Raw genomic sequence first — 12,288 nt, 5'->3', positions numbered from 1 at the left:
CCCTATAGCTAATATACAATTAGGTTTGAGACTATATAGGTCAAGGATTCGTAGAAAATTAATTAGAGTTTGATTACTTGGGTAGATTTTGTATTTTTATTTCCTTTTTTTTGGGGGGCGCTCAAGATAAGATAGACATTGTATAAAAAGTCGCAGTACTTGAGACTTATTTGATTAATCAAATTGAGGTGATTTGAGGGTCCCAAATAATACAAGAAAATGTCACAAAAAATGTGGCTTCTCATCTATTATACATCAATATAAATATAATCATGTCACGAGTTAGCAAGTGCATGAATAAAGTAGTTGTAAAGAGAAATATAGCAATCGCGGACAATTTTAAAAGACTTTCCAAGTAATGGAACGGATCTTTGCTGGGTTTTCTCCAAACAAAAACAAAATAAAAAGGAGAAATCAAGGAACAAGACAAATGTGACCCCGCAGATTTTTTGACTGATGGTACCATTTCCGATTACAAGAGATGTGTGAGAAATAAATGGGGGAAACGTGAGGATTGGAGAAAACAAAAGTTTGATATTGAACCAAAGAAAAAAGAACAACAAAGAAAACCAAACCAAACCAAACAATTTGGCTTCAAGTTTTTGTGGACCGACAAAGACATATCAAAACTCTTGGAAAAACCGACCGCGCCGTACAAAAGGATAGTGTTAGGAACCTGTTATTATTAATATTATAAAAAATAGAAAAAAAAAAGTTGAGAGCAATATAATTCCAAGCAAGTGTTTACTTTCCCACAGGCTGAAGCCGTCAAAACAGTGTAACAATCACAATAACCAAGATAGTCTATTAAAAAAAAAAAAAATCTTGAGATCAAAATCATGAGAAGAAAAGCCTGGGTTGGTTTGGAATTCATTCAGAAAACGTTTTTTTTTTATGTTTTTTGAAGAGAAAAAAAGAGATTTATTTAATTATCTTCTCATGAAAAAAAGAGTATAACAATATCACAATAACCAAAGTTTCCTGTCTTCAAATACAGCGAAAGCCGAACTTCGTTTGCCTTTCTCTATATGGGTCCGAAACCTTTTTAAAGTTGGTGAGGCAAAAATCTTGACCCGTTTTTTGTTCATTAGCAAAAACAACTTTATTGGAGCTGGGTTAGACTTTAATCTCGCGGTACCACTTTTGAAATCACGAGTGGGTCAAAAATATTGTCAGTTGTCACGATCATATTTTACCAATGTGGTCTTTACTAATTATTTATTCATAGTTGTCCTGCAATTAGTACGTAGTAAACAAGTTTAGTGTCACAATCAGGGTATTGCACATTCATTTTCTCTCTGGAAAAACTCATATTTGCCGATGTTACACGTTCATTGTCAACAACAAAATCACTTTCGTCAACTACCTACTTATTATATACTCTTCACTCACATGGGTAACCATGTCGTTCAACTGCATAATCATGTCACTTTTCAATGTATTAATCCAGATTTTAAGAGCAGTTTAATTCGTTAATTTAAATTTTTAATTTGAATTAATATGTGACTTTACATGAGAGTTTTTTACTATGATATTGTGAGAATTTTTTATTATAACACAAAAATTAAATGTGACTGTTTCTATAAACATTTTACTGTAACAAAATTTAACCGTGAAATGAACAGAGCCTAAATTATCTACCTCAACTAAATTTAATAACACAATTTCTTACATCAGACGTATCATTTACGTCATTGTCTGGACTAGTTCTTTCTTATTCCACTTACGATTTCAATAAATTATCAATTATGTTTGGTGCCTGATCGGAGAATATGTCTAAATTTATAATATATCATGCATAATTTATTTTACACGTACGAAACACGTGACTTACAGTTTTTTTTTTTTTTTTTTTTTCAACGTGGGACTAGTTAATTTTAACAGAATGTGGAGCTTATCACAAGCTCCAAACTGATCTTCTTAAACAATGTCTATTATTACTGTCGCATTTAAGAGTTTCAAAAGTCAAAACAGTACGCATGTCCATTTCAAAAAAAAAAAAAAAAAGTACGCATGCATTATTGATTGTGCATTGCATGATATATGCTTTTGATGTGATTCGAGTTTTTAATTTAAATTAAGATGTAATTTTATATAAAATTTTTTTATTATAATAAATAAATTATATGTGATTATTTATGAGAATTTTTTATTATAATAAAATTTTAATTTTAATTTTGAATCGATAAAATAAACAGAACTCTAATAATCAATTGTTACATTTTGAAATAGAAAAAGTTGAATGTCAACGAATTAACTAGAAAGCAATTAATTATTTTTTGGGTAGGGATTAGAAAGCACTTAATCGGTTCATGGTTATCTCTTCCCATGCATTTAAACACCAATAATTAGTGGCTTTCTGGTCCCGCAGGGCTTTCAAAAACAGCTGGATCAGTCCACGATATATATGCCGATAAGCAAAACTTAAGACTAGGATTGAAGATCCTCAATTAAAAAAAAAAAAAAAAAGAAGGATCGGTGATTAGGAACCAGTTGTCACTCGGCATTATCCATGCGTGCAAATATATAATTAATCCGCTTTGGTTTTCAAAATCCAAGGCAAGTAAAAAATTTGCTGCTTTTTCCTATAAAAAAATTAATTGAAGCAAAATATATAGAAAATTTAGAAAAGCAAATCCATCTGGCAGGAAATTAATTTATTAACCTATTCCGAATTAAGAGAAATAACATACTCGTTCATTTCACCAATTTAAATTTTATTATAATAAAAAATTTTAAAAAATAGTCACATTTAATTTTTTATTATAATAAAAAAGTTTTTATATAAAGTCATATCTCAACTCAAATTAGAGAACTAAACGGGTCAGAAATAATATTAAGGTTCCGGTATTGAGAGAGAAAGTTAGCACAACCAGTTGAACTGTTGAAATTGGTATTCATACGCTTTGCCATTATTCAAGAAAATTATAGTTTTTGGATTTAAGTTAATTTTGTCTTAGATCAAGATGCAATACGATGCGGTCATATTCTATCTCATGTATCAAATAATAGACCTTAATAGTGTTCGATAGATATAAGATAACCATATTATAAATAAATAAAAGAGCATCTATTCCCTTAAATAAGAACCCCACAAATACATATATTGGTACTAAATTTGATGGCATTATATTGGTGCGTGGACCCAAAATCGAAAAGCGTGGAAGTAAAAAATTTGGAGTCGGCAAACGGCCCTAACATAATTTGAATTTATGAGAATGATTCGCCATCCAAAGCTGAAAGCGAGATTTAGGTATAGCTAATTAGAATGCATGAACTGTTAACAACTCTATACACTAGCCCTTTATCCAAAAAATAAAAAATAAAAAAATAAAAAAAAACTTTATAATAGTCAAAGATATGCTTTGCATCTATAGTTGCTTTCAAAATTGACACTCAAACCACTCTATGGGAAGAGATTTCGGTCCTCGTTAGCCCACAAATAAGATAAAATCCCATGAAAGAGCTTGCATATTCTATTAGTTTATTAATTCATCCCAAAAGTTGAAGTTATTAGGAGGTGAGCCAACAATAATTTTATATTTCAGAAATAGTAAAAAATAGGCCAATATAAAAAGCTTAAGAAAATATATAGGCCAATTTTTAGTTATAGAAATTAATAGGCCATAACTTGTCAAGTTATGGTTCATAACCAGATAAGTTATGGACAAATTTATCAAGTTATGGTTCATAGTCATACAAGTTAAGGACAAAAACCGTGAATTATGGACAATAACTTATCAAGTTATGGTTCATAACTAGACAAGTTATGGACAAAAACAGTAATTTGGTCTATTTATTAACTTATGTAAACTATTGGCCTATTAATTTTAATTCATCTAAAGTCTTTGCCTATTTCCCTCTTTCTCCCTTTATATTTTTACACTTTTCCTAATGTGTAGGCTGGTCAATGAGCAATCGTGTGGGTAAATTAATTGAAAAGCCTAACAAGTGAATTTTGAAGCCCGAAATATATTAAGAACCTAACACGTGATGACAATTTTAAATAAGGATAAAGAGTACAATTACGGGGGTTTGAGACCAACAATAATTTCATGCCTTTGTAAAAAATAACTCTTTTGAAAAGTTTTATTAGTAAAATAACTTTTCAAAAATTTTTATTTGCAAAATGACATCTTTTTACAAAGAATGAGTAAATGTATTTCTTCATAAAAAAGAGAAGAAGGTCATTTTGCTAATTTCACTTTGTTAGATAATCATTCTAGCATATTGCCTTAATAATTTTGTACTTTAACACATTCTAGTAGTCACGGACTCAGTCAATTTGGAAGTTTCCTTTCATCTTGTGATTCATATGCATTAATTATAAGCTAGCTACCGATCCCTTTCATGCATCATACCTATTATTCGTTTCTTATTCCATTAATTCTGTTGAGGTGCTCCCAATTATGTAATTTTGCCTATGATCTTGTTAATTAACCTCAATCTGATTAATTACATATCATGTAAAAATCGAGAACCCTAGATTTATTACAGGTGATGGGGCACGCGGTTGAGGACGACTTACCAAGACTATTTCAACTAATAAATAAGGATCGATTCTTAGGCCGTGTTCAGAATTGATCTCGTTTTTATTTTTCATGTTTTTCGAGAAAGAAAAAATGAAAACGTTTTCAAAACGGCGTTTGGGACAATAAAGGCAAAAAACGGAAATGAAAGCGATTTTTTAGTTTAGTGTAAAATGAAAGAGAAATGAAAAATGACTTTTAGTCGTTATTCATTTTTTATTTTTGTTTTCTCCTCTCTCGAGCAGAAAGAGACATTAATGAGGTTTTTTATACTGAAAACAATCTCTTGATAAAACTACCAAACACATTTTTAAAAATAATTTTTGTTTGAGATTAAAAACGTTTTCATTTTCATTTTCATACAAAAAATAAAATCATTTTGGAATAAATTCCAAACGCGCCCTTATAATCTATAATGAGACTGAAAATATGCCTCTCCTCAGTTTATCAAAATGATTTGAGTTGATATGATTTTGGAATCACCACATACTAATTAACGAAAACATGGTCTATAAGTTCTTTTTCATTCCACTTGTGGTCCTAGAAAATTGTCAATTATGACACCATAAATCTCTTTTTGTAATTCTTAGCAATGAGAATGATAAACAAGTCATGCTTTCAAACAACAAAATTTCGACATTCAATTTGTTTTGATTAAGCATAATACTGAGTGGGTTAATTGATGGAATTTCTCAAATAAAATAATTACGCATTAGAAATTGAAAATAAATGATGCATACCGACCCATCGCATAAACTCGATACATATATATATATATATATGTATATGTATAATCTTATTAATAGAATAACAATAAAACATGTGGCACAAGTTTCTTAAATTTTCCATCTCACAATATTTTAAAATCTTGGTTTTTTTTTTATTTTTTTAATTTTAAAGAACGTTCTTGGTTACAATCCTATTGTCTATGTTCTCTGAAAATATTTACCTAGAAGATATCTAATAATATTATTTTTTTTAAAGGAAAAAAAGTAATATCATGATGCATAGAATGACACTTATCTTGTATGCATGATATCTTATATTTCAGGCAATAGAACGAGAGATTAATTATTAAACAAACCTTACTCGGTATGGAATGACTTGATTGACTCTAGACAGTCGTTTGACTTGGACGCATCATGGCTAGAGATGTTTAATGGACAAGAGGATAGAGAGATGAGCTAGATAAGGTATGGGTCAAGATTTTATCTCTTTGTACTTTTGATCAATACTCTCATGACCAAAATAAAATAAAAAAATTTCAATTTTTATTTTAAAAAACAAAACACTGTTTACTTAAATGATACTAAACGCACCCATAGTATTTGATTAAAGAGTATTTATCGAGAGTAAATGGTGAAGATCAAGATCCATGTAATTTAAGAGGGTATTTATCTCATTTTTTTAAGAGAGAAAGAAAGAAATACGTCAAGACTTAAGATGAATTAAAATTAATAGGTCAATAGTTTACATAAGTTAATAAATAGGCCAAATTACTGTTTTCGTCCATAACTTGTCTAGTTATGAACCATAACTTGACAAGTTATTGTCTGGTTATGAACCATAACTTGACAAATTTATCCATAACTTATCTGGTTATAAATCATAACTTGACAAGTTATGACCTATTAATTTTTATAACTAAAAATTGGCCTATATACTTTCTTAAACTTTTTATATTGGCATATTTTTTACTATTTCTCTTTTTTTTTAATGGATAACAGCTGGTAGACCGCTACGATACACTTAGAGATAAGTCTAGCCCAATATGATTCTGATTGGGCTAGGCCCAGCATGTTTACTAAATGGACTGGACTTTTCAAAAATACTTGAGTCTGTCCAATTAGGACAAAAAATCCTAACTTGCACAATAAAGAAAGATTGCGACAAAATCTACCAAAATTAAATCAAAATCAACTTTAGATTTCCTTCTTAGAATCGGAATTATGCTCATCAAAATTATTTTTCTAAAAACCAAATGAGCACAACATATCATAATTAAACCAAAATCGAAATTGATGGATTTTGGTAATCACACCAAATTGATGGAAGAAAAAAATTGATGAACTCATCTTTTGAATGCATTGTTTTAAGATTTTTGCTCTTTACTTTTAATTATATACTTTTGACTAATGTAGTTATTTGAGTAAAAGAGTATTAATCAAGTGCAAGGGATCAAAATCTAAGGGGTATTTTATGGGGTATTTATTTATTTTTCTTTTTTTTCCCCTCTTGATGGAGGCCTTTCTTAAACTAAACGGGTAGAAAGGCTTTTCCTTTACCCATCCCAATTTGTCTTTTTTAATTACCTCTTTTATATTTGAACAAAATATGAGTCCTAAACATAGTAAAAAATAACTTTGAATAAATAATGAAACATTTATTTTTCTAAACATTTATTTTTCTAAAACTAATCAAATGAAAAAAATAAATTAATATTTATCAACTTAAATTATAAAAACACTCATTGACATGAACTAAAGTAAAATAATTATTATTTGTTAAAATTTAAATAATAAATATTTGTTTATTAGTTGTGATTACTTCAATTCTATAAATTTCATAACTAAATTATTACAGAATATAAAATAACAAAAATTATTATGTCTAATTATTGCTCTTAATTATTTTATATTCTAACTAACACTTAATTTAATTAATCTATTATTATTACTATCCTTGTTATTGTTATTTAAGTAACCTCGTACATAATTAATTAATTAGTCAAGTAGAACTAAATAAAACAATAAATAGTAGAGTAATTATTTATATTCAATAAAGTAAAAAATAATGATACATTGAACTCTTAAAACAAAAAATTTATTGTTTGTTCAAGTAATTCCTATTGACATATAATTAAATATTTAAAAAGCACACAAAGTTATTGTTTTATTGGACAAAATGACAAAAAATTATTTTTATGTAATTAATTAATTATTTTATATTCTAAAAAAATAATCGCTTTGCTTTTCATTTTTTATTAATTAATTACTGTTTACACAATTTTAATAATTAAATAATTACTGTGATATTTGTTTGAATATTTATTCTATTTTATTATTTTATTTGTGAATAGTGAAATAAAATAATAACATGGTAATATGATTAAATCAAATAATTAAATAATTATTTTAGTTGTGAAATAATTAATAAAGAATTTAATTAAAGTATAACTATTTTATATGATCAACTATTAATTAATTATTAAGTAATTAATTAATGATATAATTACTCTTGTTATATAAACTATTTATTTATATTTAATTAAATAATTGAATAGAGATAATTAAGCGTTTATTACTTCAAGAAAATATCATCAATTGAATAATTCCAAGATAAGGGGTATCAATTCGTTAAATAAATGTTAATTTCTTTCCTTCAAATGGATATTCAAACAAAGTAATCCTGTTGAATTATATAATTCCAAATCTCAATGAAACAAACACAGCCTGAGGGTTTTGAGCACTATGCCTAAGCTCAAAACGACGAGGCTGAACGGTCAAAATAAACGAAAGACAACACTAGTAGAAAATTTATAAACGACAAGCATTCGTGCAGCAACCAAAATGTTGCTCTGCTAGGGGATTATAAACATAACGACAGAAAAGTGCAAACAACGACACTTCTGTAATAAAATAGACGCAGCTTATTTAGAGCATCTCCAATCTCTAAATTTTAGCTAAAATATTATTTTAACTAGTAATTTTTTAGTAAGTTACACCAATCATATTCTTTATTTTAGCTAAATATTAATTATTTTAATATTTTTTTAAGTTTAAAATATTAATAAATTTTTTTTAACGTTTTACATATATTTAACTAGTAGAAAATACTTTAGTTAAAATAATTAATTATTTAGGTAATGGTTGAAGTGAAAAAAAAGAGACTAAATTATTAATTTATTCTGACTAAAAATATAAAATAATTAGTACGGTTGGAGCTGGTTTTTGAACAACAAAACCTCCTCGATCAACTTCTCAAAATTTGTTAAGGAAGAACCACCTGCCTCGGTGGCCTCCTCAGCCTTTCTCTTCCACTCCAACGCATTTCTTCTCATTTCCTTCCCTTTCTCTCCGTCCATCAACTCTCTCACTAGCTTCTCTACTTTCTCTCTCTTCACATCACTATCAATCTCCATCCCAACACTCCATTCGCCACAAGAAAACCTACAGTTGGTCTGCTGTTCGGCGAAGAATGGCCAACAGACGATCGGCACACCGGTGGTCAAGCTCTCGATCGTCGAGTTCCAACCGCAATGCGTCAAGAAGCCTCCGACCGACGGGTGCCTCAGCATCGTCTCCTGGGGGCACCAGCCGGCCAGCACTCCCCTTTCTCTCGTCTCTTCCACAAACTCCGGCGGAAGAATTCCCGAGTCGTCAGCAACGAGGTCCGGTCTAATTATCCAAACAAAGGGTTTCTTGCTGTTAGACAAACCCCAAGCGAACTCTATAAGTTGCTGCCGAGTCATGACTGTGATGCTTCCGAAGTTGACATAAACAACTGAATTAAGTTGCTTGGAATTGAGCCATTGGAGGCATTGGGACTCTTCTTTCCAGAGATTGGATCCGATGGAGGACAAAGGGCTGTTCGGACGAGTCTTTTCGGCGGGGAGGTGAAGCGGCCCAACGGTGTAGATTCGAGGGAAGATAGAAGAGAGAGATTCCAAAACTTTGTGTTCCAACACGTCAAAAGTGTTCACGATTATAGCGGAAGCTCTGGAAGATGCGTTTATCTGTTCTATGGCAATGTTTATCATAATGTCATCTGGGTTTGTTGTCCTTATGAAGCTAGGAAGATCTCTCAGTCGGATATCTTTCATGCCTGGAATCCAGTCTATAATGGTGTCTAAATATCCGTTTGACAAATAAGTTTCGTCTGCAAAAGAATTTTTAATTGTATGTTAGCTCCAAAATTGGTGATGATCAATATTATATGTATGTTTCTCCGATTTGGTCTTAGTTTAAGGACTTTGGTAGAATGGCTAATAAGGCAGAGGGTAATTACATTAATTTACTAATACAAAATATTTCAACTAATTGTCGCAAAAAAAAAAAAAAAAAAAAGATGTGTAAGTCAATGTGATAAAAAAAATAGACCAAGTTTACCAAAAAAAAAAAAAAAAATTTCATCAAACAAATTAAAAAAAAAAAGGAAGACTGCTTATATATGATTTTCTCACATTAATTTCTTTAAAAATATAAGTCTAAGTCTATAAGATTATGTACAAGTTGCATGCATAGTTTAACATGAAAATCAGACCTGACTTGGTGTAAAGATTAAATCCACCATATATTAAAAGAGAAAACAAAAATTGATTTTATGCTAATGTACAAAAAATTATCTCATTATTAATATAAAACACTTACAAGTTTTCAATGATTATGTCTTCATCTATAGTTACTGATCAAATTAGAAAAATAAGTGCATACCTTAATTACATTTAATGACATGATATTTTGTAGGACTTGCTATCATAGGTTAATCAACAACTTAACCTTAAACATTAACTAAAAAAATTAGTATGAGCTCTCTAAATTCATGGTTCATTAATTATCATAACTTTTTTTTTATTATCAACTATTCAATTCATTATAACCGTTTAATTCATATGGTTAAAACATTAATGTTCACCGATGAATAAATTTAGAGTAACCATTGAAACTATGCTCATACATATATATATATATATATTTGTACTTTTAATGGTGACTTTAACATTAACCCAACAATGAGTATCATTGTTTTAACAGTAAGAAATTAATCTGATGGTTGTAATAAATTAGATAGCTGACTTAAAAAAATTATGATAATTAATGAGGTTGTATTCTTATTATGTCACGTCATCAAAGTTTCATATTTAATGGATATTCATGATGAGAACGTAACCATTGAAAACTTGTCTATATATATACATGTGTGTTATAAAGTCTTAAGCCTGACATCCAAACCAGTCGGTTAAATTTAATCATTTTTGTAGATGCGTGTAACATCATTCTTGCACATGTAACTTTTTTTTTTTTTTTTTTGTATTTTAATATAACACATATTATATGTGTTGTATTTGTAGAATACTATATTAAAGCAAAACTGAGTGTTACACACATTAAATATGGGCATAAAAAAAGTTACATTTATTGGACTTGTAAATGAACGTAAGACAATTCTTATATATAATATACATACATACAAACATAATCATTAAGTTATTAACTTTTGACTATTTCAACGAAGTAATGTACTGGCTATTCTTTTTTTTTTTTTTTTTTTTTCACGATTCCTTTTTAGGAGCAGCTCTAAGCATATTGATCTTATCATATTTTTAGTAAAGATAGCTAATGATTTAGTTATTTTTTTTTATAATTTTTTTTCACTCCAACTGTTAGTTAAATGATTAATTATTTTATTGTTAGAGAAAATAGTTAACTATTTTAGAAAATATCATCTACTAGCTAAATATAATTAGTATAGAGAGACTAATTATTTCATTTTTTATATTATTTTATCTTTCGACGGTAGTAAATGTAAATATTATTTTCTAAATTTAATAAAATTATTTATATTTTAAATTTAATAAATATTAAAAGAATCTATATTTAATTAAAATGGAGAGTATGGTCGGAAAAACTTATTAAAAAATCACTAGTTAAAATAGCTTTATAGCCATTTTAGGCAGAATTTAGTTAAAATTAGAGAGTTAAGACACTCTTTGTCAACTTTGAGTGGTTGCAGACAAATACCTACATAAATAAATAAACAAATAAACAGAGGGACGAGGCTCGGTCCCGCTCCCATCTATGAACCAAAACATGATTTATAGAGATTAACGAATTAAAGTAATATACAACATGCAAGATCTTATGTTGTAATCCGTACCTTTCAGTGGTATAAGACCTTTATCAACAAGATGTCTATACTGTACGTATCCCATGAAGCCGCAGGCACTGGTCGTCCAAAAGCATGCAAATGGCACTCCAAATTCTTCCGCAGCTTTGAGGGAGAATGACATGGAGCCATCGGAAACGACGCAGCTCACCGGCGGAGAAACAAGACCGTTAATTGAGCTTCCGTCATTCAGCTCGGCAATAAGCTTCCGAAGGGGTTCTAGGCAGTGCTTTCTGGTGGAGTCGCAAAAGGGACGGGATGTCCTGCGCCGAGTCGGTGTCCGTCGGAGGGAGACCATCGGGGATTGCGGCAAAGCGGAAGCCGGGCAAGCCCTCGAGGGATTTGGGGCCTCTTGACTTGAGGAGACGCTTGTGGTTGTACTCGGTGTTCACAAAGGTTATGTGAAAGCCTCTTTGGTGGAGAAGTTTGGCCAATTTAAGCATTGGGGTAATGTGGCCTTGTGCTGGGTATGGGAGGCACACTGCGTGAGGCTTGTTTGCACCACTAATATGGAAAATAGAAGACATCTTGTTTGGACGATCTTGGATTTGAAGGAGGATATATCAACTGGGATTAATTTATATACCTTGCATTGTGCAGACTTCTGCTGTGCCCATATCTTCTATCTTAAAATGTCAATTTATTAAATAGGGTGCTTTATAAGTTATTGTTTGTTGTTATATATACTAATAATGTGGGACTCGGGTTTCTCTCTCTCCATTGAATTTTCATATATAGTTATTTCAATATGCTTTATAATCGTACAACTTCGTCCCCATTCAAATATTTAATTTTCTTGTATATTTTCCAATTGAAAATTAGATTTGCTACGTCTCTTCATTACAAGAATATATATATATATATATATATATGT

At 29.7% G+C, this 12,288-nt stretch overlaps 1 protein-coding gene across 1 annotated transcript; it reads right to left on the bottom strand.

Moving 5' to 3' along the window:
• Positions 1 to 8,457: 8,457 nt before the first annotated feature.
• On the bottom strand, positions 8,458 to 11,973 carry LOC21400185 (7-deoxyloganetin glucosyltransferase). Its single transcript, XM_010095833.2, is given in 3 exon segments — positions 8,458 to 9,407; positions 11,406 to 11,661; positions 11,663 to 11,973. Coding segments are annotated over 3 exon segments (1,485 nt in total). The 5' UTR covers positions 11,942 to 11,973.
• Positions 11,974 to 12,288: the final 315 nt, after the last annotated feature.

This window comes from Morus notabilis, unplaced genomic scaffold (assembly GCF_000414095.1).
Source record: "Morus notabilis unplaced genomic scaffold, ASM41409v2 Scaffold1219, whole genome shotgun sequence".
NCBI classification, from domain to species: Eukaryota; Viridiplantae; Streptophyta; class Magnoliopsida; order Rosales; family Moraceae; genus Morus; species Morus notabilis.
Note: the sequence above shows the minus strand (reverse complement) of the source record. Positions and strands in the feature narration are given on the sequence as shown.